Here is a 26,663-nt window from a genome sequence, read left to right as displayed (position 1 = left end):
CACGCACACAGGAGGAAGGAGGATTCGGGTTGCTGGCGCATTGCCTCCCAAGTCAGCTCCCACTCTCCTTGTAGTCAGCGGGTTGGCGTTAGAAGAGGGGGGTCAGGACTAAGAGTGTTAGGTGGCTGGTACTTCGCTGGAGGGAGGCAGGGAAGGGCCGATGGGTAGAATGCCTGCCTTCTCCTCTGTCTCTGGGTCGTATACAGCCTGTCCGGAGGCCGGCAGCACACAGAGCAGAGGGTATTGGGGATGAGAGGAAGCCATTGTCACACGGCCCCACGGTTTTCCTTTGAAGATGGAAACAGGTGTCCAATATATAACACTTGTGTTGGGCTCGGTGACTAGAACAGACATCACCTGCCAGCCAGAGACAATGATTCACTGCCCATCTTTGGCCTCTAAGCACTAAGGATTTTGGGAATTTCCATCTATGGACATTCTCAATCGATTCCATCAGGTTCCCAGTCATCGCAGCCACGGTTATCTTCTCTTAAACTGGCAGATGGGTCAGCGCTTGGGCACCAAATTCAGACTTCACAATGAAGTGAACCACGCAGGGCACAGCGGGCAGCATGGTGAGCACCTGCCGTTCATGCCTGGCCGGCCCGGGCGGCAGCATCCCCCAGGGCTGGGCCACTGGGTGAGCTGTCCTGTGTGCTCAGGGGTCGCGCTCAGGGGGGTCTGTGAGCTACTGCTGAGCACACAATGGCCAGTCTAGCTGCATAAGCAGTCACGGCCCAGGTGTGTTCCCCTGAACTCAGTAAGTAAATTGGGTTCTGTTGGGTTCTGACCGGAACCTCTTGGAATGAACGTTGGGAGTCCAAGAAAGAGCCTGGTAGCTTCGTGGGAAGATGTTCCAGTTCTTTCCAGCTACCTGTAAGGGGCCATTACAAGGCTAAGAATGTAGACTGTCCTTTACCAGGAAAAAACCTTTTGATATTTTGCATGCAAACAAAAAGAAAAATAATAATAATAATAATAATAATAATAACAGAAGCTGTTTTCCTGTATGCAATGGGAGAGTACCTTCGTGGTCTCTTTTTCTTAAGAATTCTAACGAAAGTTAAATGCTATCAGTTTCGAAGAAATGATATTTTAGGAACTAGGATCTGATTAGAAGGGCTTGGAGCTCTGCCATTAGCACCTCAAGATACAAAGACGCATGAGGATGCGCTTGGGGCTGTAGCTTGCTTGTGTCATTAAAAGTCCTGAAAAACTAGAATTCGTCTTTCGCTCTTCTCTGTAGGCATTTAAAATACTCTTTTCCCCCTCAAAACAGACAATTTTTAAAAATTGAAATAGATTGGACATATAACACTGTATAATTTTAAGATTAATACATTTATATATTGCGATATGATTGCCACCCTAGTCATAATTAGCCCTTCTAATCAAGTTACATAATTATTCCTTTTTGGTGAGTGGAATAATTAAGTTCTAGTCTCTTGAAAAGTTTGACTATAATATTGCTGTCGATATTCATTACTCTGTGCATTAGATCTCTAGAGCTTATGTCGTTAAACTGGTAACTACTTGTTGTAAGTCTGTGCCCTGAAACATCTGCTCTCTCTCTCCCCCGCCCCTTGCCCCCAGCCCAGGGTACCCCCCATTTTACTCTGTTTTTACGAGTTTGGCGTTTTTAGATCCCACACAAAAGTGACATCAGACAGCCCTTGTCTGTCTCTGACTTATTTCACTTAGCTTAATGTGCTCAAGGTCTATCCATGTAGTCGCAAATGCCAGGATGTCCTTCTTTCTCGTGTCTTAGTAATATTTCATTGTAATGTGCCACATCTTTTGTATCCATCCATCCATCGATGGGCACTTAGGTTTCTTCCATCTCGTGGCTATTGTGAATAATGTGAATAAACATGGGGTGCAGATATCGCTGTGAGATCCTAATTTCCTTTCCTTTGGGAATACACCCAGAAGTGGAATTGCTGGGTTACATGGTAGATACATTTTTAATTTTGTGAGGAACCTCCTTACTGTTTTCCATAGCGGCTGAACCAACTTCCATTCCCACCAACAGTGCACAGAGGTCTCTCTTCTCCACATTCGCCAGCGCTTGTTACCTCTCCTCCATGACATCCATCCCACAGGTGTGAGGCGCTTTTTAAATTTTTTTTATTTTTTTCTGAGAGGAAGGGAGAGGGATAGAGAGTTAGAAACATCAATCAGCTGCCTCCTGCACACCCCTTACTGGGGATGTGCCCACAACCAAGGTACATGCCCTTGACAGGACTCGAACCTGGGACCCTTCAGTCCGCAGGCCTGACGCTCTATCCACTGAGCCAAACTGGCTAGGGCTGAGGCACTATCTTAACATGGTTTTGATTTGCATTTCCCTGGTGGTTAGTGATGTTCAGCATCTTTTTATGTACCTGTTGGCCATTTGGATGTCTTAGGTAATGAATTCAAATTAGTGAGTGATAGTTTTCACCATCAAACAATATATTCATTTACAAGCAGATTTTAAAGATAGTTCCAAGGCTCTTACTGAGACCGTGTCTCTTGCGTGCCACTTCTTCCTTCGTCCTTTAACTACCGCCAGGGGGGAAGAATGCCTGCCTTCTGCACTGGGCCTCCTTTCAAAACCAGGACAGAGAGGTGGGAGGTCGTATGTTACCCGAGCAGACACGTTTAATGTTATACAGCTGAGAGGCCCGTCAGTGATGTGTGGACTAAGACAGATTGGTCAATATGTGGTCATTAACCAGATTTAATGAATAAAATGTTTACCACCCCCCTTGTCTCTTTTTTTAAAAAATTATTTTATTGATTTTTTTACAGAGAGGAAGGGAGAGGGATAGAGAGTTAGAAACATCGATGAAAGAGAAACATCGATCAGCTGCCTCCTGCACACCTCCTACTGGGGATGTGCCCGCAACCAAGGTACATGCCCTTGACTGGAATCGAACCTGGGACCTTTCAGTCCGCAGGCTGACGCTCTATCCACTGAGCCAAACCAGTTAGGGCACCACCCCCCTTTTCTCCTTCGTATAGACCAGTGGTCGGCAAACTGCGGCTCGCGAGCCACATGCGGCTCTTTGGCCCCTTGAGTGTGGCTCTTCCACAAAATACCACGTGCGGACGCGCACAGACAGTGTGATTGAAACTTCGTGGCCCATGCGCAGAAGTCCGTTTTCGGCTCTCAAAAGAAATTTCAATCGTTGTACTGTTGATGTTTGGCTCTGTTGACTAATGAGTTTGCCGACCACTGGGTTAGACCATTGATTATGTTAATGCAGCATTTAGGATGGCTTAGCGCCTGCTGAGCTTTCTGCCTTCACCATTGAGAAGCATCCAGTTTGTTCTGGCTCAGACCCCGGGACAGCCCACTTCCACACATTATTCTAACGTATTTAACAACCAGGCTCTTCTCCTTTTGCACCGAACAGGACAGACAATGAAGGCAGTCCCTGAACACCAGGAGCGCTGCTGGCGTAACTGAGGACACCCAGGAGGGGCACAGGGACAAAGGCCCGGCCCACATGGACAAGGCTGGGTTCTCAGAGCGTGAGGCTCCGAAGCAGCGGGCGGACTTCCCTGACGGTGGGGCTTTCTCCCAAACTAAGCTGCACGCCGAGCACAGTTTTTCCTCGGAAAGCCACATCCTGGGTGCCTCAGATCCAGTGATTCCAACAGCAGAGGACCCCCCAGACAGGACCGCACATGAAGGGACGTGCAGAAAGGCAGGCGCGGTCTTGACTCTGGGTAAAACGACGGAGCACGCTGCCAAGGAAATCTCTGATGCAGAGCAATGCTGCCCCCCAACTCCTCACGCCCCAGCGAAGAAAGGGGACCGTTCGAAGTCAGACCTTTCTGCTGTTTTACAGCAGCATCTTCCCAAAGAGGAGCTTTTACGAGGCCAAGGCAGTCACTGGGAAACTCGCCCAGAGGACTCCAGTGCGGACGGTCTAGATGAAGCCATTGTTAAAAGTATTGTTTTGCATTATGTTAAGAGTTTTTGGCCAAAAGAACCAACCCCAGAATTCACTGACCAGCTCAACCCCCGGAGGGAGGATGACATGAGCAGTGAGCCCAGCTGTTGCCCGACCACGACAGCAGGAAACACCTCTGAGACAGAAGAGCCGGTGGCTGCTGGAGACGGCAGCCTTCCGCAAAGTTGCACTTTTCTAACTAAATCCAGGAGTCCAAGCAGTAAACAGAAAGGCTGCCAAGAGCAGAAACTGCAGACGGAAAACACAAGATCAGACCCTGGGTTCAAATACGGCCAAGTCCGTTACCGGTTCTCTGGTCGCTCTAGTGTTGCTCCCCAAGTGAAAATCCCTAGAAATAACACGATTGATAAACCACTTCCAACAGGCAAAGAAGCCAGCTTTTCTCCTGATCTGAGAGCTGGCTCAGCTCTTGGGCAAGAAAGTCCAGAAGGTACGGCCAGGCCAGACGGAGCTGAGAAGGAAGAGCAGGAAAGGAAGACTGGGGACCCCTCCCAGCGGACAGAGGTAGGAGAAGTCGCCTCTGGAAACAGGCCGGGCCGCCCCTCGGTGCCAGAGCCGGTCTCTGGAGGGTGACTGACAGCCTTCCAGTTCTGAGGCTCTTGTTCCGGTTCTGAGCGAGTTCTGTGACCTCTCAGAAGCCCAGTGGGAGCCTCATGAGAAGAACCAGGGGCTGGACTAACAATAACACATCATAGAATTAAATCCAAATTCTCCCACCTGGAATTTGAGTTCCCATCTTTTTAAAAAAATATGTTTTCATTGATTTCAGAGAAGAAGGGAGAGGGAGAGAGAGAAACATCCATGATGAGAGAGAATCTTTGATGGGCTGCCTCCTGCATGCCCATCTGGGGATCGAGCCTGCAACCCAGGCATGTGTCCTGACCTGGAATTGAACCGTGACCTCTTGGTTCATAGGTCGATGCTCAACCACTGAGCCACGCCAGCCGGGCTTCTCTAGTCCTTCCAGGTTGGAGAACTGGACTCTATAGGTTTTATACCCCTCATGTCGCGGAGACATTCATAACAGTCAGTCTGGTGTGACCACACCGTTTAGCTCCTGGCACCGGCCTGTTTCTGAGCTCCGTGTGCTGTGAGCGATGGGCAGCCCCTCAAGGCAAATCACGCTGGAATATAAACTCCTGTCCAGCCTGTGTGAGCGGAAAGGGGTATGTCCTGGTAAAAATCACCGTCTTGACACACGTTATGGAACTTAATGCATACTATTTTATATTCTGCTCTAAGGTGCAGCTACCATGAGTTTGGTGTTAGAGCAACAGACCTGGTGAGAAGGCCTCATGGGGCTTGTGGTCTAGTTTTAGGATAAAGGTTTGCGTGTTCCATATAATAGCCTCAGACATGATAGTATTAACAGCTAACGTGTCCTGGGTGCTTACCAGGTGCCTGAGTCTTAAGTATTTAACATTTACTCCTCATAAGGACCCCAGGAATAGGTTCTATTACTGTCCCCATTTTCCGTGAGAGCTTGAGGGTTACGGTGATAAGTAATTGCCCTGGGCCACCCACAGATCAGTGTCAGAGGTGATTCAGCCTTGATGCAACACGGGCTGCCTGGAGGACCAGAACCACCAGCCATTCTGAATAATGGCGTCCTTGATCACTATCAACAGTAACACTTTCTTATCCTTTAATTATGCAGGTGCAGCCTGCAACACACAGCCACCAAGAACAGCTCGCAGGTACGAGCGTTTTTCAACCTCTTTCATTCAGATACATGTTTAGGAGAAATTGTAAATAGCAAATGGTGGTGATTGCCACCGACTTCCATTTTCAGGACTTAATAAATCTGCAGTGAACTTGAGATGAACGGTTGTCCAACTTATTCTCTCTTCTGTGGGAACAGAATCCGAGACCCGCCTCTGGAAGCTGTCATCCGCCTCTCAGAAAGACCCTTCCTTGAGTTCTTCCATATTCCAAAAGATATCCCAAGGGAGAGAGATGTGCCAGAAGCTGAAAGAACAGGCTGATCAGCTGAAGACTAAAGTAATACCTTTAACGATTATGAACAGTAGACGTGACCAAATTCAAATATAAGATACCATGCCACTCGTGAAATACTGCATTTTTTTCACTGCAGGTGCAAGAATTTTCCAGAAGCCTAGCACAGGACTCTCCCGGCCATGAGCAAGACGAGAGGCTGGTAATAAGTCCTTCCTGGGGAATCTGACCCGGGAAAGTACAAGGCCTCCCAGCACCGGGCCTTCTCTGCAGGGGACAGTGGAGGTGCTCGGGTGGAAGTTTTGTGGGAGGTGGGGGGGGTTAAGGGCAGCAACCTTGTGTCCATAGCCGAACGGCCCCCAGAGGCCTGGCCTTGGTCATACATATATAACTCCCTAGAATGCTAAATCAAATTGAATTAAGGTCCTTAATAACATATTTCAAGCTTGTTATATGGAAACTAGTACAGAATTTTGATGTTTAATTTATGCGATTTCCTCTGTTCCCTTCGCCCATCTTCCCATCCCCCCACTCTCCTTCCCAAAGTGCTGAGGCTCAGGTCTCACTGATTATTTGAGGTCTGGGGCTTCGTGTTACAGGAACTAAAAGAGCTTAGAATTTCTCTGTGTGCTTAGCCCTCTCTCTTTCTCAGGGGATCTATTACTTATGGCTGTTTGCTGTTTTTCTTCACCAGTTGCCCCATAATAAATCTGAGACCAGGGCAGGTCCAAGAGACCAGCACACCAGCTGTTATGAAGGGTCACAGAGCCCATCCAGAGTCGACGGGTCCCAGGGGATGTAGGTTATAAGAATTACCAGGATCTGGCAACTCAATATATAACACTTCGAACACTTAAAATTGATCCTGAAGCTGTGCCTTCAGATCAAAATCTTTGGGTTCCACATCCTTGCTGGTTGTAGTTAATCAAGTCCCTCATTTATGTTGTAACCACCCCAGCCTTGTTCATCAGTGCCCGGGTCATGGGAAGTGGGGGTGGAGCCTGGCAATGGGGCAAAAAACTGAGACTGTGAGAGCCAGAAATGTGCCAAGTGGAAGATGTAGTCTAGGCCACTGGGTCAACCGCCAAGACATGGTCACGAGTCCTGATGTAAAGGGCACAAGCAAAGCTCAGGCAGGCTGTGCTTCCGGGCCCAGACGGCACAAAAACCAGGAGGATCCGAACCTTAAGAGATGGTTCCTTATTCATTCATTCATCATACTTATTAAATAACTCATTCATTCATTCAACAAACACTTATTGGGTGCTTCCCATGTCCCAGAGTCTCTACCAGGGATTTGGAGATGATGAAACTATTTCTTTTTCTAGCGGCGGATAGTCTCCTAGGAACACAGGTTGGTAAACAGACAAGTGACATGCAGCTTGAGAAAGGTTACAGGTGATGCTGAGGGCGGCCGAGAAGAGGCTCAGCCTTGTCAGTCAGAGCAAGGCGCTTTAGAGGGCTTCCTAGGAGTGACCTCTGAGCTGGGCATTGTAGGAGGAATCTAGGTAAGCTCGGCAGAGAAGGGAGCAAGGGGTGGTCCGGGAAAAGGAACCAGCAGGTGCAATGGCCCAGGGAAGGCAAGTGCTGAGCGGGCGAGGAACTGCACGGAGCTACAACTGACCAGATGGAGCCCAGGGTACATGTGGTGAAGAGGGGAATGGACAAGACTAGAAAGGTCGACAACAGCTGCATCATGAAAGCCCTTTAAACCACACCGAGGAGCTTGGATTTCATCCGGAGGTTGAGTGATGGGCAGCCTGGGGGGCTTAACATCAAGTAAAAATGAACACCAAGGGGATAAGACTGTAGGGACGGAGACTGGCTAGGAAGCCATACCAGGGAACAAGTTATGAGGACCTGAACCAGGGCTGACAATAAGGATGAGAAGGGACAAATCTAAGGGTTTAACGAAGTGGAGGCAGATCGAAAGGGGTGAGTAAAGGAAGGGAGGAGGCTTGGATGAATTTCAGATTTGTAGCTTGGACAATCGAGGTCAGGAATAAAAGTGGAGGATCCAGTTCAGAATGGGTGTGGGAGGCAGGCAGGAGGCCAGTTCCGTTTGTGACATTGTGAGCTTCCTGTAGGATTTCCAATTGGAGAGGTCCAGGAGGCAATTAGAGCAATGGATATGGACCAGATGAGGACTTGTTTGGGCCAGAAATGTACATTTGAGTATAGTTGTGGCTTGAAGCTACGGGGTATATGAGATTGCCTAGGCAAAGACACAGAGTAAGCAGTGAATCCACGGTTAGAATCCTGGGAAACAGCAATCCAGGGCAGATGAAAGAAGCGAGGTCCCCCAAGGAGACTTATGAGGAGTGACTCTTAAAGGTCAAGGCCGACCTGGAAAGGGCAGAGCTGCAGAGGCCAAGAGAAAGGACAGTGTTAGGAAGCAGGGAGTGAGCCACACCCTCAAATGTTCAAGGAAGGAATGCAGGATGAGCCTTGGGTTTGGCAACCCGGAGGTCATGAGGGATCTTGGCAGGCTCGGTTTCAATAAAGTGTGTGTGTGTGTGTGGGGGGGGGGTCTATGGAAATCAGATTGGGGGAGTTAAGGAGTGAATGATAAAGGCAAACTCCAAAAACCCGGGCTTTTAGGAACTGGGAGAACACAGAATTTTAAGGGGCCGAGCAAAGCAGGGGGAAGTGGTTTAAGACACTGGCCTTCTGAGCCCTCCACTCAGGGCGTTTCTTCCTGATGTTCAAGGGCATGTGGGGATTTGTGTCGGGACAGAGAGGAGAGGAAAGGTGACGCCTGACAGTGTCAGCCTTGGTCCAGGCCCCTGTGGTTCGGTGTCAGGAGATGGTCAGACAGGGCTAAAGTGAACCTTCTCGGCATGAGCAGCACAGCATAGAAAGCATTCCGATAATGGAGCAGCCATCTACACATTGGTTGTATGATCTTAGACATGTAGCATGTCTTCCCATCTCAGAGTTGTTATGAGAATTAAATGAGGAAAATTTATGACTAGAAAACTATGCCCTATCTTCTTCTGAGATACAACATGATTCAAAATCCAAGATCCTAAATTATAATTTATAATTAGCTTTCTTCTCTTTTCTCCTTCCTTTAAATTCTTTCTCATGACTTTAATGTCACGTTTGTGCTACCAATTCCTCAATGACTAGTCCTAACTTCCATCCATATCTCCAAACGTTTGCCTCTTCACTTGGATAGCCCACTGGACTGAAAATTCTCTCCCATCCAACACTGTGGAACTCGTTGATACTGACATCTTCATTCAAAGTTGTTAGCCTTCCCAAATTCCTCATTTTAGTCAGGGCTTTCACACTCTGCCCATCTCCCAAGCTAGACCCCTGATCATTGACTGTGAGATTTAGAGAATCAGCGGCCTGGTAGGAACTAGGTGGCCTGCTCCGATGGAGTAATCGAGGAGAGTTTAATAAGGCATCATTTAACAACAGTGTGGGCAAGGTTAAGGGACAGAGGAAGGACAGATACTCCAGCCCAAGGGGAGTAGCTGTAGCTGTAGGAGTAGCTGACAAGCTCTGTGGCTTTTGGTAGAGACACAGTTGGTCCATGATGATACAGGCAGGAAGAAATCAGGGAAACAAAGACCCCTACCTCATCCTTCTTCAGTTCCTCCCTCCTGTTGACGCCGCCCATGGAAGGTCAGCCTCCTGGGTGGGGCACGGAGAAGGATGGAGGATGGATCTGGGGGAAGAAATGGAAAATATTTACCACACTTGCCTTTTTTTGTACCCAATAGCTAATATGTTTCCAAACTTCTTTATCCATTGTTAATAATAATAATGATAGCTACCCATTATTGAGTATGTATTATGCTCCTGGCACTAAGCATTAGCTCATTTAACTTTCACAATATGAAAAAATTGAAGTTTAGCGTTCAAATTCACTAAAATCATATACAATTAGTAGGGGACAGAGTCTGAACTTGAACCCTGGTGATCTGATCCTTTAACTGCATGATACTATTTTCCTGCCCTGGGGAATCTCTCTCTGATTCACCCTTTCCTGTCCATTTTCATGACTGCTGCCTGGTCCAGGCCCTCCTGAGCACCCTTCAAGCCTAACTTCAGTCTCACCTCTTCCCCTGAGCCATGGCAAAGTACTCCGATCCAGCCCAGGGCCAGATGTAGACATTGATCGGGGAATGTTTAGCGACTGGGACTGTAGGGCTAAAGTCTCTATACTTCCAGACAAGACCCTGACCTGCAGTTTACACATGCACCTATGTGAGGCTGCATGTGGCGACGTGGCGACATCTGGAAGACCCATTCGTAGCTTGGGGCTAAACTTCCAGCTGTTCCTTCCCCATCTCACCCTTTAAGTGCCACAGACTCAAAGCCAGGTCCTCTAAGCTCAGTTCCCTTGTAAGATCTATGTGGCATCAGACATATGCCCTAGAGCTCCGATTTCCTCCTCTATAAAACCGGGGTAATAAAATCTACTTTGCAATATCTACAACACCAATGAGTAAATTAAGTAAGAAAAGGAATGGAACGTGTTCTAGAAGCTAAAAATCATTCTGCAAATATGCAGGGTTACTGACGTCCCGCCGAGAGGCTCTGCGTGGGTTCTGGGAGAGAAATCAGAACCACTGAGCTTTGCAGCTTGGTGCTGCGAGTGAGGGTGGCATGTGGAGATGGCCCCTGTCTGAATTTTAGATGTCAGACTCCAAAACAAAACAATGGCCGGGAGAAGGATGACGGCTCCGCTTTGCACTGCTGTAGGGCACACCCTCATGGGTTTGGGGGAAACAGCTCCATGCGCGGGGTTACATGTGAATGACGCCAGGGCCTTCTCTGCCACAGGAGCTGGAGAAACTGCAGGCGCACCTGGAACTGCTGAAGCAGGAGTTTGTGGCTGAGGAGCAGCTGACTTTGGAGCAGCAAGTCCACCAGCCTAAATCCCCAGCTGTCAGCGATTTTGACCCCAAAAGGTCAGGTTTAAACTGAAAGGTGGGAGGGTTCGAGAAGAGATCTCCTTCAGGTGCTGGTTCAGTGCCCGAGAGCCACGAAAGGCCCAGAAAGGTCTAGGGCCAGTAAAGCCCCTGCCACCAATGAGTAGGTGTCACCACATGCGAAGGACAGTGAGGAATTCCTGCTACGTGGAAGGTCCCGTGCTAGGTGATGACCAGATGGCGGTGCTAGGTGATGACCAGATGGCGTGTCCAGAATGAACAGCTGTCCCCTGGCGGAGACAATGTGCCACCATCTTGCATTTCGTGCGACATCGTTATAATTGGTGCTGAGACCCAGAAGAGCATGAGAACACTGTGGAGGGCTCCCAGTCCACCCCAGAGGCCCTCCACCTCTCCACGCTGCTCTGTCCTCTCCCTCACCCCCCCACCCTTATTTCTTCCGCCTGGTTCTTCTCTTCTGTCCCTCTCCCTCCAACGCCCCCCCCCCTCGCTCTGTCTTCCTCCTTTTCTTTCTCATCCACAGACCATTTCAAAGGGGCAGTGGGCAGGAGAGGATCATTGTCTGGTTGGTTAATGTTGGGGTAAGGGACCCACAAATCCGGATAAAGGGAAAATGTTAAAACTTAAGTGATTCCTGAGCAAATCCACATTAGAATCTCGGATGCATACTTACACTGAAGTTTCCGACTGGCCGTTTCTATGGCACCGCAATCCTCGTTCCAATCCAAACAGCTTTAAGGTGTATTCCAGGAATCAAGGCCGGGACTGTTTCCACATAATTTCCTGCTATGAATTAAAAGGATCCATTCAGTGGGCTTCATATTCGTAAGGTCAGCTCTTTCTATTCATAGCATTTTAACACAAATCATTCTTGATGCCAAAATAGTTTAATGGTTTGTATTTTCGCACTTGCATCCTGAGGCTTTTCCCCCAGAGTACAATTTTACTTTTTCAAAATGAATGAAACCTCTGTCTACTGTTGTTTCAATACCAACTAATTAGACAGCAAGGATGGGGTTTTAATATTGATTTTCCCCCCAAAAGCCTTTAAAAAAAAAAAAAAAGATCTCCATATGCCTTCTCTATTTATTTAAGAACGAAGAGAGTAAGGATATTTATTTTCCAAGGAATCCCACTTGTTGGCAGGGGTTTAAAGACAGGCCTCTGTGCGCATGCAGACCAAAGGTATGCAATCCAGGCCTTATTTATATCGCAGTTCCACCCACACTGCCTGGCCCCGGCATAAACCAACAGCGTTCCAAATGCAACTATATCCGCACACAGGAGCTGCTCAGTAAACGCAGTCCCACCGCCTCGGGCAGGCGAAGCTGCTCGGTTCCAGGCTGGTCCTGCTCTCACGTGGGTGAAAGCTGTCAATGAGCAGAACCCCATGCAACCCTGGAGGGGCTGGTATGTCGAGAACCTTCTAAGCCCTGAGACCAAAGGCCTTTGCAGATAGCTTTGTCTGCAGGGGAAAGAATTCTGCAGATTCATTGGCTAATCGCTTGTTGAAGTCAACAGTTGCACTTTTATGAAAACCTTATTATTATTGCCTTTAAAAGGTAAGATGCAAAAATAACTGTCTGGATTTCATGCATCTGATTAGAATGTTGTCTGGAAGTTGTCTGAATTTTTCACACACACCAACACCTGAAACCAAGGGGCCAAGAAATGGGGTTCTACCTCCAGCAAGCTGTGATATTATCGTCTTTGGCTTCACAGAAAAGATAACAAATTCCTTCAAAAATATCTTTTCTCCGCCTCCGAATCTGCAGTTTCACACCCACCCACCCCCTTTCCTCCTTCACTCACTTCCCGGCCTCTCCAGCCCCATCTCTTCCCACGACCTGCGGCCTGCTTCGGCATTTCTCTTCCTTCAGATGTTCAGTCTCTCCTTGTCCGCTCTTCATCCTCTTCTGCCTGCCAGGGCACAACACATTTCCCCATATTTTATTTGATTATCAATATGGTTTTTCATGCTGACATCTTAGTCCTCCCGCTCACTGAGCAGGCCAGCCTTTCCCGCTGGTGGAGGAAGCCATGTTATCATAAACGAAATCTCCATGGGTAACGGGACGGGTCAGTTCCATCCCACTGACCTAGGTACCTACTCCTACATTAACCACACAGTTTTAAATTACTGGAGTTTAGTATCTATTTTGAAATGTTTCCGCCTGTTTAAACTTTCTTTAGCTATTCTTGCACTCTCTTATTAAAACTTTATAATCAGCTCACCAGATGTCCTAATAAAATCCCATTAGAATGTTCAGGATCGTGTTGAATTAACAGATTAGTTTGGGAGGAGTTAAAACCTTTGCAATGAGTATTCGGGTCCAGGAGCTTGTTTTCTTCATGTAGATTTGACACATTTTTTTTTGGTTAAAATTGAGACATTGGAAGCACAGAAAGATTAAGTGATTTGCCCGAGGATGCACAGCCAATGGATAGCAAAATAGGGGTCAGAGCCCAGGCCTTTCAAGTGAAACTGAAACAGGATGCCCGTCAGGGTGGTTGTCCATTATGGGTCCTTTCTGAGGATGGACCATGTAATAACATAGATCAATGCCATGTTCAAGACCTGCTGTTACTAGTTAGAATGTTGACTGCATACCCTACACGATGTCTTCTGTTTATTTAGAAAAGTGGAAGGTGAAGTCTCCAGGTTGGAGATGCTTCTTGAAGATGTTGAAGGGAAGGCTGATGAAGGCAAACACACTTCAGCTGGCTCTCTTCCCGAGAGTTCGCCAACCCTCCCGGGTGACCTGCCATCCGCCTCCTCTCCACCCTCAGATGAGGTAATGCATAACCTACAGCCCAATTCCATGCCAGGAAACACGGTTCCTGTGCATTTATAGAATACCCATTCATGGAATTACAAAATTCTACTTTAATATTTCATGAAAATTTAACTTCCCAAAGTGCCATGAATCATATTATTTTCAATGGAACCAGCTTGCAAAAACTAGAAGCTATTTCAAGTGTTGGTTTTTAAAATCTCTTATTAGTTTAGGCTGCAACAATGCAGTTTAAACCACTGAACCGCTGAAGAGCTATTTCTTCTGGACGGATAGTAACATTTCTGGGGAAAGTGCCTGGAAGAAATAATTTTTCTTTTTAATGGTTTTGTACTCGCTCTTCTAAATGGGAATGACACTCTCAGTGCAAGAACTATTTCCATGAGTCCACATCTGCATTTTCTTTTCGCTAAATTCTTTTGGATTGTCTAAAGATGTAATATTAGGAATTACAATCCATCACCACTGTCTTTCTACACTTTTTGTTTTTTGTAGCCTCAACTATAAGAACATTTCAGACTAAATTCTGAGAAACTGAATTATCTGGATAATTGCCTTAATTTGATTCTTTGGTTTCAGTCGGTATGTGAAGATACAGCCTGCGGTTGACATTCAAAAGCTGAGTAGGTTTTTGTCGGAGCCAAGGACATGATGTTGAGCATTATACACTGTGGTGAGGCAAAAGTAGTTCACAGTTCTGAGTACGTGAAACACAAGACCTTATTCTTGTATTATTATGTATTTTTTAAATTATTGTTTTAATTTCCGAAGGAACATTGTGAACCTTTTGCCCCACCCTGTATAAATGTTAGCCTTTCCAACGAAGTATGTTCACATCCTCAAAACACCTAGCGTCCTGGCAAAATCTCATTCATTTTAAGGCCCTGCTTCAGAGTTAGGCTAGACAACTGGGAAAATATTAAGTGCAAATAAAGTTCAGTATTGAGATTTTTAGTATACAAAGTGCTCTAAGGAGCAGGACTGTGGTTAAGAACACAGAATACAGGGAAGGAGCAAATCCCAGCTCTATGTGTTACTTGTTACTCTGGGTGACCTGGTCAGGTTGCTTAAATTCTCTGAGCCTCAGGTTACTCATCATTAAAATGGGAGCAATGGCCCAGGATGGTGGAAGGAATGAGGCGGCCACGGGCGAAGCACCTGGCACAGGAGCAGCCAACAAATGCTTGTTTTAGTTTTAGAAAACACTGAAACCTTCCCCCAAATTAATGGGCAAAAGATGTGAACTAAAAAGTGGCAAGTAGGAAATACAACTAATAAGCAAGCACCTGGGAAACGCTTATCTCCTTTAATAGCAGAGGAAATGCTCATGAACGCACGGTGCCACCCCCTTATTAAATTAACAGAAGCATTTCCAACTGATCATTCCTGACGAGGAGGAAGGCGTGGCCACTGAGTGGCCCACATTGTTGGTGGCTGTGTAATTAATTCCCACTGCTGTGGAAAGCCATTGGGCAGTTCCTGTCATCACACAAACATGTTGGTAGCCTCTGACCCAGACGTTTCCTAAGGAAGTCATTCACACACGGAAAGAGCTATCTGCACGCTGCTGCTGTGCAGGCACAGCTCATGGGGAGCAGAGTGCGCTTCTCTGTTCACCTGGGGCCGGGTGGGGAACGGCCAGCCCGCAGGCCGCACGAGGCCCCGGAAATCACTGGGCCTGGCCCTGCCAAGGCATTAGGGTGAGTTGCCTAAATGTTTGACCACGTGCGGCAGGCTAATTTTTAAGTTGGTAATTTTGTATGGCCCTCGGATGATGTTATAAATATCCAGAAAAAAGGTTCCCCACCCCTGAAAAGGGTAAAACCACAATAAGAAATACAGGCGGGGTGGTGTCAGCCCTTTCAGGCCAGTAATGCCACTTTTTGGGGGGTTAATTCCCTAAACCTTGTTTTAATTCTTAGTGGATTGTATTTCTTTGGAACAGCTTTCAGAGCTCTCCTAACTGATGGCCGGCTGGATAGATTTAAAATTAGCTTCTAACATCTGTTCGTCCTCTGGTGGAGCGTGGGGTAATGTGAACCAAAGGATAAGAAAAAGGGGAGAATGCCCTCTGTCTGTACAGGAGGTTTAAAATCTGCTGGGGGAGGGAAGAAGACAGTATGTTGTGCTGAAGGCTCTCTCTCTGAGCCCTGGCCTCCAGCACAGACCACGGAGGGAGGAGTCAGAACCCAGCAGCTTGCGGTGGCTGGCGGTGGCGAGCAGCAAGCCTGGGCTGCTTGCTGGGCAGAGCTGTGCGTGTGCGTGAGTGTGAGCAGCCAGGGGGTGAGTCACTTCCTGGGTCACAGCCGCATCTGTGTGCTTGTGGTGCAGGACCCCCGCCACGCCTCCGCCTCCGGAAGGCGGCAACGTGCAGAGACAACCGGTTGGAGCTGTGCCCTCTGCCACCGGGTCCGCGAATGGTGAGGGCTTCTGGCTGCTGAGCTGCTGGTGGGTGGGAGCCGGGCCGGGATAATGCCTCAGGGAGAGTGGGCGTCAACTCGCTGACCGGCTGCCAGGGCCACTGGCCCAGCTACAGAACCGCAGACCTCGGGGCTGGGCACACAGCCCAGCCTCCCTCCCGGTTACAAGTCCCTGTGGCTGTGGTTCTCCACTGGGGACAGCATCAAAGTCACCAGGCAGCTGTTTAAATCATGCACACGCCTCAGCCCCACCTACTGTGACATCCTTGCCAGGGTGGGGCCTGGGAGGAATTCTTGTTGACATCTCCCGGGTGATCCTGATGAGCCCCTGGTGAGAATCTCAGCTACAGCACACGGAGGGTGGTCTGTCCTGAGGGCTCCTCTGAACACTGCCAGGTGGGATAGTGTGACACACCACTGTCCACCAGCTCCCCCCGCCACTCCCCTTGGGGGAGGGAAATTCCCTGTTGGGTCCCCCCTCTGCTCCCTGGTCCCACCAGAAATAAACCTTATCCCACATCTCAGGACTTACTTCTCCCCATTACTCAGCATGAAATCTTCAAGTTACAGATCATGTACACAGATATGCAACCCTAAGTAGACCTCTGTAACGCTTTGAAAATGCTCCTTGGAGCAGCTGTTGGCCCATGTGAATTCAGCATTATTTATTTGAAGCTTCCATGGACTGGGCCAAAGCCTGGCTAATTTACCTGGGAAGGTCGGGAGCAAGGAGGGCAGAGCTGTTTGGCAGCCGCTGTTACATGCACGTCATGGACTAATAGCAGCAGATGAGGAGTCCGACAGACTGGGGTTTCCTGAAAGAAAGCATTCCCCCCCCCGGGAACCACACTCATCATGTGTTCCATTGAGTCATGCCCCGCCTCCCGCAAGACAAACAGCAGGGTGTTCGTGCTGACCTTTACTCGTGTCACCTGGTGTGGCTCAGGCCTTTAAACCACCCTGTCCGTCATCAGCTCTGACTCCTAACACAAGGGGCACTGCTGTGCTTACTCCCCGAGTCATCCCAGCCACTGTTTCTATTTATTGAATTAAACCTAGATTCTGAACTTTTTTTTAGGTTTTATTAAGTATAAAAATTTTTTTATGCTTAAAGAACATTTTCATCAAGCATTCAAGGTACTGAATGTTTCTCTTCCAAATTCCTAGCGTAGACCTAGAGGGACCAGTGTTCTAGACTAAATAGACTTTTCTATGATGGGCAAGATGGAGAGAAAAGCACAACCAAGTATAAAACCAGTCCTCACAGTAAACCTACTGCTGGGAGTGAGGAGGCAGACACGATTTACAAACTGCAACCTTGGCCAACGCCGTAACAGTCCCGGAGGATGAACTGGGCAGGGGCTCCTCTTCGCTCTCAGAGGACGGCTCTCTCAGGTGGTGTGTGTTCTTTGCAAAGCTTGCAGACGGACAGGATGCTTGCAGGGTATGTGCAGGGTGGTGTGTATGGCATAGATGCTGCATGCAAACGCTTATCCCTTTGTGTGGTTTCTGCGGCGGGACTGGATTTAAGCCACTAAAACTATCTTCTCAAGTCGAGTTGCCCTGAGCTGTTACATTTGGCAGGAAGATTTCAGCGCACAGAGACGCTTAAGAGGCAGAAAAAGAAAGTCGTGTTGGACTGAACTCACTTGACTGAGATCCAAGTTTCCCACTTCGGAGAGCAGATGTTCAAAGGCCCCAGAGGAGGGGGTGGAGAGAGAAAATGGGGTGTGAGGAAGTGTGACTCAGGAGGACGGCGTGTTTTTCCAAGAGCAGGGGAAAGCCTTGGCCTCCCAGCCCCAACCCCACAGGCACAGCGAGACCCGCATGCAGCACGCGCCAAGCAGCACCCTCCCCTGGGAATCGCTCTCAGTCTTGCCTCACCCGCTCGGTCCGGGATCCCTTGGGCATGGTGCCTCCACACAAAGAATGAGCACCTCCCGGGGCTATTCCTGTGCCCAGGGGCTGAGCGAGGGCTTTAAGACCTGTTAGTGGGATTCCTTTGGAGGAGTTAGGCTTTCTGTGCAGGAGGGAGACTGAAGCAACAGGTCAGAGGAAGCAGCTGGTAAATGATGATTGTAGGGCATCTTTCTGTTGCCCCCTGGTGGCCTGTACAGATAAAATTAAGCTCAGAGGTCCCCCAGCCTCTAGACCCATAAACCTGGGACAAAATCCCCTTATGGACTCTTGGGATACAGTCAGTTTGCACTTATGGAGTCGAAGCCAGGTGACCCACAGTGGCATACAGCGCGGCTTCTTCCCCCAATAAGAACTGATTTTGAAACGTGAATATGAAAAAAACTTCAAATTTTATCATTCCAAACTTTAACCTTTTGCACTCGGATGTCGAGTGTGACTCCACACGGTTAGCATCGGTAGCAGCTCGTATGTCGAATTGTATTGAATGTATCAATAATTTGAAATATAAAAAAATCCAAATAAGTTTGTATGAAAAGAAACTCCAGTTTTTTATTTTACTGCCGCGCTTTGTAAAATCTGGGGTATTTAAAAAATCAAATCCCGAGTAGAATGAAGGAATCGAGAAAAAAGCGAGTGCAAAGGGTTAAATTTCTATAGTATATATGTATGATGATTAGATATTGGCCTCTGGGGAACAAACAGATTCACTTTAAAAAAACCCCACAATATTTCCTCTTTTTAAGAAAAATATATTGTGGATTTCAGAGATGAAGGGAAAGGGAAAGGGAAAGAGACAAACATCAATGATGAGAATCATGGATCGGCTGCCTCCTGCACGTCCCCTACTGGGGGTTGAGCCCGCAACCCGGGCATGTGCCCTTGACCGGAATTGAACCCAGACCCTTCAGTCCGCTGGTTGACACTCTATCCACTCAGCCAAACCAGCTAAGGCCAAACAGATTCACTTTTAATGTTTGGAAACTCTGTCCTTATCAGGCTAAACCGCACTGGGTACTTCTCCTGGGGAAGCTCACAGACAGGCAGAGGGGACCCCTGCTGTACTGGCCAGGCTGACATAAGAAACGCAACGTGTCACCTTTACCAACACGCTCACCATCTCTATTCGAAGTCTACTGACGGTTCATGGGGTCTATGCACCTTTTTAGGAAGCAAAGCCTGGAGAAGAAAGGCCACAGAGGGACCCGCTGTGGAGGGCTTCCCATTGCCCTTCAGGAAAAGGCACCGCATCCAGACTCACTTCTCAGTAAGTGGAGGGGCCTGGGGCTGGGGGTGCTCAGTCTGCAAGGTCCCTCTCTGTGGGGTCTGCTCACGGTGGGTGCCAGCTTGCTATTGGCCACTCCAAATAGCATTGCCAAGGCTGCGGTGTTGCACGGTGTTTGTTTTTGTTTTTTAATATAAAGGATTAAAAACTAAATGATTTAAAAGGTGTAGTCAAGTAGGTGAACGTGCCAACACCTGTTTCTGGCCAGCACCGCAGTACTGCATGGCCTCAGTCCCTGGGTGGCCTCAGGGGTGTGTCACCCCGTCCAGCATGACCCACGTGTACACCTGTAAGCTTCCCGCCGCGCGAGAGCTGCTGCCCACTTGTCCATGCACGTGTCAGAGAAACACAGTCAGAGCTGGGAGGAGACCCAGAGAGCACAGTGCATGGAATCCAATGGTTCTTAGTCCCAGGAGCCTTCCTCAATGCGAATGGATGCAGAAAAACATCCTCTGGCAGCTCTGCCCTGGGTGGGGAAGAGGCAGGGCCGGGCCTGCCTGCTCAGGCAGCTCCTGAGTGTGACAATCACCCCCGAGCCTCATCTACCCCGTTTACACACGAGGAACCGGAGCCAGAGAGCAAACAAGGATTGCGCTCAGAGTGCTTACCTTCATACAGCCTGTTAGCCAAGAGCCGTTCCCCAACTCACGGTTCTGTCACATTTAGTTCTACTGGTATTTGTTCTCTGTAGATGATATATTTTGTGATAATAAATATAGGTGTCATTGATTGAACACTTACTATACCACATGCTGTAACAGAGCTTTTCAAAGTGTGGTCAGAGGCCTCTGGGTGTCCCTGAGATCCTTAGGGGACCATGAGGTCCTCTCCTCTCTAACTACACTGTACCTGGTATATTGGTGCCAGGCCAATATTGCAATAGATTGAATGGAGATGCAGCTATGAAACCCAGTTGTCTTCTATTAACCCAGATATTCAAAATACTTACCAAGACATAACATATGCCACTCTTCTAACTTTTATTTTCAAAAAGTTAGCTTTTGTTAAAAAGATGCTCTGTTAATATGAAATGGATTACTGTCATTTTAAATGATACCATAAGTAAAATATTTTTTAGATACTTCAGTTAAAAACAACTTTTTTTAAGCCTCGGGACTACCCATTCAATCTGGAAAGATCTGAGTGATTCAAACAAAAATGATTTAAGTTTATCTATAGATATTTCTCTACCCACCCATCTTCAGCTGACTGACTGCTAAGGACAGCTCTTCTCCAGTGCAGGGGGACATTCCGCCACAGGTACAGAAAATGGTGTCTATCGTGATAGATGGCAGGACAAACTACATCAACAGAAGTTCTCTAGGGCCCTCAATTTTATGTGTGTAGAAGGGCTATGAAAGCAAAAGTTTGAGAACTGTTGACATAGTATATATAATTTAACTGTACACCACCATGTAAGGTAGGAATTACCTTTAGAGATAAGGAAATGGCGGCTCAGAAAAATTAAGTGACTTGCCAGGTTCAAAGAGGTGGTGTATCATTATCTACTGCTGGGTAGATAGGAGGACCCCGAAACAACCAACTCAGCACAACCAACATTCACTAGCGCGTTTCTGTGGGTCAGGATTCTGGGAGCAGCTTACCTGGGTAGTTCGGGCTCAGCATCTCTCACCAGGCTGCAGTTAAGGTGCTGGCCAGCACTGATGTCATCTGAAGGCTTGACCGGGGCTGAGAATCTGCTGCCAAGATGGTCACTCACAGGGCCATTGGTTGCTAGAGTGACACTAAGACATGGTAGCCAGGTTCCCTTAGAGCAGTGGTCGGCAAACTCCTTAGTCAACAGAGCCAAATATCAACAGTACAACGATTGAAATTTCTTTTGAGAGCCAAATTTTTTAAACTTAAAGTTCTTCTAATGCCACTTCTTCAAAATAGACTCGCCCAGGCCGTGGTATTTTGTGGAAGAACCACAATCAAGGGGCCAAAGAGCTGCATGTGGCTCGCGAGCTGCAGTTTGCCGACCATGGCCCTAGAGCAAGGGATCTATGAGAAAGAACAAGACTGGAAATGTCAATATCCTTTCTGACCTGATTTTGGAAGTTATTCACCATCACTACTGCTTTATTCTCTCTGTTAGAAGCGAGTCACTAATCCAGCCCTCCTCTTGAACAACATGTCAAAGAATATGTGGAGCCCTAGCTGGTTTGGCTCAGTAGATAGAGCATCGGCCTGCAGACTGGGGGGTCCCGGGTTTGATTCTAGTCAAGGGCACATGTCTGGGTTGCTGGCTCAATCCCCAGTGTGGGGTGTGCAGGAGGCGGCCGATCGATGATTCTCTCTCCTCATTGATGTTTCTATCTCTCCCTCTCCCTTCCTCTCCGAAATAAAAATATATATAAAAAAAGATTCAGTAAGTTATCTTCCTATAATCTTCAAAGTAACCCTGTTACTCTTTATCATAACACACACACACAGAGAACATGTGGACATATGTCCACCCATCCAGCGAAGGGGCAGAGGCAGGCCTGTCTGAATCTCTCGCTCTCACTGTACAACACAGCCTTCCAGGGTAAGTCCCTGTCCTCTGCGTGTAATTTCCTTGGGTTCAGGATGAAGAAGGCACTCAATAACTATGCGCCGAGTGAGGTCTGGGGAAGAAAAGAGTCCTTTTAGAGCTCCTCCCATTTGTGACTTACACTTTGAAAGACCAAGTCACCGACGTGCACTCACGGATGCAGCGGCTGTAGCACTGGCAGAGGCTGTGTCCCTGGGGCTGAGATGCGGCTTGGACACCGAGCCTGCCGTGCTCGCCTGCCTGGCTCAGGCTCCCACACCCCGGCACCCCCTGGAGCACCCCACAGCCGAGCAGGTTCTAGACCTGCACCAGACACACACGCTCCCCACCACGGGCCTTGCGTGGCCCTGGCGAGAGCACAGCCGATTCAGGTTCCTACATGGGCTTGTGGACTGACGTGGGGGAAACCATCTTCCCAAACACCTGGGTGACAAAACACGAGCTTCTGGCCACAGCAGGGCTGAGAAGAGAACGTGGATCTACTGGGGCAAATCTGGAAAAATGACGCTAAATGCAAGGTCGTCTGATAACTCAGAGGGCCAAATTCTCACAGGCCCACCTGCTCCGCAGACTTTGGCTCTCTTATCAGAACACCTCTCCGCTGTCAGGAAGGGACCCTGACTGTCACTCCTGGGCTGGCAACTCCCCTGGGTAACCGCGGGGAGTTAAGTACTGGGGTGTCTAGTGCAGACCTGGCTCGGTTAGAGCTCTGCTCCCCACACCACATTGTATGACGACAATCGAGACTCACACCTCCTTTGTGTAACTTGGGTTTCTTCAGGTCCCGACACAGGACTCAGCGGCTCTTCTGCTCCCGGCGCTGGGCTGCAGAGCAACCCATGTGAGACCTGCGGCACTAGGACTCCCCACGGCCCCAGAGGCGGCCGTAAAGAACCACTCAAAGGTCAGGGCGACCAGGGAGCCTCCAAAGAGGTCAGAAGTGGGGACAGCTGTTGTTCCCAGGCAGTGAGTCATATTTTTAATCTTTCCTTTTTAGAATTTCATTACAGATACAACACCCCGGGACAGAATTACTTAAATCATAGCGAAGGAAGAGCCTTTGTCCAGCTCCGCTTTTTAAATGAAAATAAAAATTCTCCACCTTGTAAGTACGCCTCCTCCGTGATCCCATCTTTGTGAACAACCCAGTCTCCCTCCCAGGCCTGGGAGACGCACACTGCTCCTTCCTCTCCTGTCTGCTACTCCTGAGGGGGAGTGAAGCCTCGCTCCTAGAGACCAGTGGGTAAGACAGGAGGCCTGGAAGGAGAAAGAGGGGAAGGTAGAGGACAGAAGAGGAGGAAGAGGGGTGACTTTAATACACATATCTTCTGTTTAGTCTCTATTTTCTAGAATTGTCCTAGTGGCTTAATTTCTGACTCTTAGAACCCTTGCTCCTAAAGTCGGGGGAGACTTCAGGAATCCAAGTGGGTCAACCTCTTGGAAGATATTACCCCCCCGCCCCCACCTTCAGATAAAGTCGTTGAGCCCAGAAAAGTTAGCCACATGCCCAGTCGCACAGCTAACCCAGGGAACCTAGACTCCTGGTCTCTTGTCTGCTAATAATTCCTTTTAAAAATGGAATTTCTTTCCTGAATTATCTGACTTCAGTATACTTGATACAAAGTTGTTTCCTATGTTCCCCAATTTTCTTATTTATTAAATTTTTATCAAATGTTTCATTCACATAGAGAAGTTCAGAAAATGATACCCACATATCCACGATTTGGGGATCGTTTCTGATGCTCTGAATTTAATCAGAACCAACATTTTCCAGCTTATTCAAAACCAAACTGGATCTGTTCCCAGAGAGCAAATTCAAAATCCTCTCAAGATGAGCGTGAGCCCAAACCAGGAAAGTAAGTATCACTTTCTCATGAGTAATGATGACAAGAATGGCTACCCATTGGTTGGGTGCATACTATGTGCTTAATGCATCCAACTACCTCCCCAAGAGCATCTAGATCCTAAGTAGTAGAGCCGGGATTCAAACTGAAGTCTGGCTAAGACGTCAATCTTTCATTTGTTCCCTCACCACGTTATCTGAGTGTCCATGGCAGGCGCGTGCTAGCTGCTGAACATAGTGACAAAGTGGACTCTGTCCCTGCCCTCATGCAGCTCACTTCTTGGGAAGAGGAGGCTGTGTGAGTGCCAAGAAGGGGTCACTCCAAGTGCTATTATCTAATATGGGGGTTCAGGGAAGCTCAACTCCAAAGATTAAGTACGAATGAACTAGCAAGGGGAAAAGGGGGAAGAGAGAACCTTCCGGTCTAAGTGAGCTTCCCATGTGGGAAGGCCCTGATGTGGGAACCGCCTTTTTCTGAAGCTCAGCTGCGGTCATTCACCAAGGCACCGACAGCTGCCACCGCGGAGGGCGCCCTGCACCCCAGAGCGGAGGGTGGCGCTTCACACAAGTATCCATGTGCTTTGCCTTCCAGAAAAGACCTTAAGGCTCCCATGACCTCCAGTTCGGACCTGGCTACACCCTCACCCCATTTCCACTCTGGCAGGGGTTCCGGAAGCAAATCCTTAAGCGACGTTAGCAGTGACGGAGAAACGAAATCTGAGGTGAGGACTCAGAAAAACATTCTAGAATCCTTGCAGCTTGTAAGTTTGGTCTTGCTGACCACAAAATTGATGGCTTCTAAATTATTACAGTATGGAGCACCCAAAAATGCTCTGCTAAAAACAGTGTGTGCTCAGCACTAACAGAGACACACAGGGCCTGAGCAGCCACGTGGTGTGTGCCACTCCTAAACTGGTTCCCAGGGAAACGGTGGGCAGTGCCTCAGCTCCAGGACCCCCGGGCCGCTCACAGGACTGTCCCACCGACACTGGGCTTACAGCTGGGAGCCACTATTGTTTTCCAATCAGAAACTCGAATCCCAGGCCACTTCCCAAGGCCTGTGCACGCATGCGTGGTATCCCTGCCCTCTCAGTGGTCATGTCCCCAGGTCCCCTTCAGTGGCCCCAAGAACTTTCCTTTTCTCAGATCTCTTTCTCAACAGCAGGGAAAGGGCCCAGCAGGTTTCTGACCTCACCCTCTGATTCATGCTCATCAGTCACGTGTCCGTCCTTTTTCTGTCCCTTGCCCTAAAAAATACCTTCCATCTCCAACTAGTTTCCGAGGAAACCAACTCTTAAAAACAGAAACAGACCTGGTGGAAAAAACAGAAACAGACCGGGTGGAAAAAACAGAAACAGACCGGGTGGAAAAAAAAGCACTCCTAAGTCCACCTGGCAGTGTGTGATGACAGAACTCAATCAACAGGGACAGTGGCAAATGTGTGTGACTAAAGCGTGTGCACTTGTCCTCCGCAGGGTTTAACCGCGTCTCTGGACCATGCCCTGAGGACAGCAACCATTTTGAAAGAAACGACTGATCAAATGATCAGAACTATTGCAGACGATCTCGCCAAACTACAGAGACGGAGGAACCAACTGAAATACTTGTTTGATGCAAGGTGACCGGGGATTTGAGAAAAAAAGAAATGCAAAGAAAACTTAATCTTCCCCTCAAATTATTTTACTTATTACACAATTTAGAAGGATAAATTTCTTCAGAAAACGCCAAAACCGTAAGAAATGGGGAACACAAAAGTACTTAAATGAGAAAAAAGGGACCTCTGATTCTTATACTCAAATCAACAAGTATTTATTTTAAAATAAATCTGTTATTCCTAACTCATACGAGAAATCAAAACAATAAAACATACTTTTAGCTATTAGTATGGAAAAGAAAAACGTTGGAAAACCCAGTGTCAGTGAGGCTGGGGGAGACAGGTACTCTCAGGCCCTGCTGCTGGAAGTATAAATTGGTGCAAATTCTATCAAACTCGACACGCACTTGACCTCGAGCAGCAATCCCACCACTAGCTGTTTACTTCACAGGTGGCTCACCCAACAGGCCATGGTGTGTGAGGGAGGATGGCCATGTGGCACGGATGGGGACAGCCCCAACTGGAACTAATCTAAACACCCAATGCGGCCATTCGTAAACAAAGATGTCAGTCATACAATGAATACTCTGCAGCCAGTGAAAAGAATGAGGTGGGTTAACCTTCAAGATAGTGTGAAGGGGAAGCTAGATGCCTAATGATGCACATGTGTGAGCTTTAGTGTATGGTTTTCAAAGGGCACACACACTGCCGGAAAGCACACAGAAACACTGAGTGGGCCTCTAGGAAGTGGAACGGGAGTTCCGCGGGGAAGAGGAGGGACTTCACATTTACTTTCTGTAGTTCTTACAAAATGCTCATAGATCATTTGGTTAAAGATCACTTGAAGTCAGAAATACACAAAAATGGCAGTCCTAGCTCTAGGTTCATGAAATCTGAGACAAAAGTGAAGACAATTCATTGTAACGGTGTGCTCAGTGGCTCTTTCCCGAGGCCTCCATTCACTCCAGTCAAGAAATGGCTCCCCGCTCCGGGGCTGTGCTCAGTGGGAAGAAAGCTGGATCATTCCCACGGAGAGGGTTCTGTGGTGACCACGCGGCTGCTGTTTGTCCAGCTGGCTGGAGAAGGGGTTATTTTTAACTTTGGGGCTTGGAAATTAGTTTGGGTGCCTTGGGAGAGAGCGAGCAGAGGCCAGACTCAAGACTCCTCTGACTTTGTGGCCAAGTTCACTTTAGGCTGCGGCACTGAGAGGAAGAGTGAAGACTGTTGGTCGTATTTTAAGAGAAAGAAAAATGGGGCTTAAACTATGTATGAACTGAGGGGCTTCTAGCTTCATCACAGACCTGAACTCATCACAGCTTGAGAACCTGTTTGTGAGCCAAGCATTGCCATCCTGTCCCCAAGTTTAAAATCACACAACTCTCCGGCTTAAAGTGTTCTTAAGCGACGCACTGGTTCTTGACCTTTCTGGGGTTCAAACCTCT

The 26,663-nt window shown here is 48.1% G+C and overlaps 1 protein-coding gene across 3 annotated transcripts; it reads left to right on the top strand.

Annotated features, from left to right (window-relative positions):
* Nucleotides 1-790: 790 nt before the first annotated feature.
* AKNAD1 (AKNA domain containing 1) lies at nt 791-25,469 on the top strand. 3 transcript variants are annotated; one of them, XM_054712137.1, is made up of 14 exons: nt 791-876; nt 3,402-4,469; nt 5,623-5,662; nt 5,827-5,966; nt 6,061-6,123; nt 10,722-10,849; nt 13,470-13,626; nt 15,958-16,046; nt 19,133-19,230; nt 22,566-22,688; nt 22,782-22,889; nt 23,559-23,640; nt 24,292-24,349; nt 25,103-25,469. In XM_054712137.1, exons 2-14 carry the CDS (start codon nt 3,495-3,497, stop codon nt 25,247-25,249), a joined length of 2,208 nt encoding a protein of 735 aa, XP_054568112.1. In that variant the 5' UTR covers nt 791-876; nt 3,402-3,494; the 3' UTR covers nt 25,250-25,469. The 3 variants fall into 3 exon arrangements, with proteins under 3 accessions (XP_054568112.1, XP_028009715.2, XP_054568113.1); XM_028153914.2 differs by having other exon boundaries at nt 24,220-24,349; XM_054712138.1 differs by lacking the exons at nt 23,559-23,640; nt 24,292-24,349; nt 25,103-25,469 and adding an exon at nt 23,473-23,556.
* Nucleotides 25,470-26,663: the final 1,194 nt, after the last annotated feature.

Source organism: Eptesicus fuscus, chromosome 22 (assembly GCF_027574615.1).
Source record: "Eptesicus fuscus isolate TK198812 chromosome 22, DD_ASM_mEF_20220401, whole genome shotgun sequence".
In the NCBI taxonomy this organism is placed as follows: Eukaryota; Metazoa; Chordata; class Mammalia; order Chiroptera; family Vespertilionidae; genus Eptesicus; species Eptesicus fuscus.
Note: the sequence above shows the minus strand (reverse complement) of the source record. Positions and strands in the feature narration are given on the sequence as shown.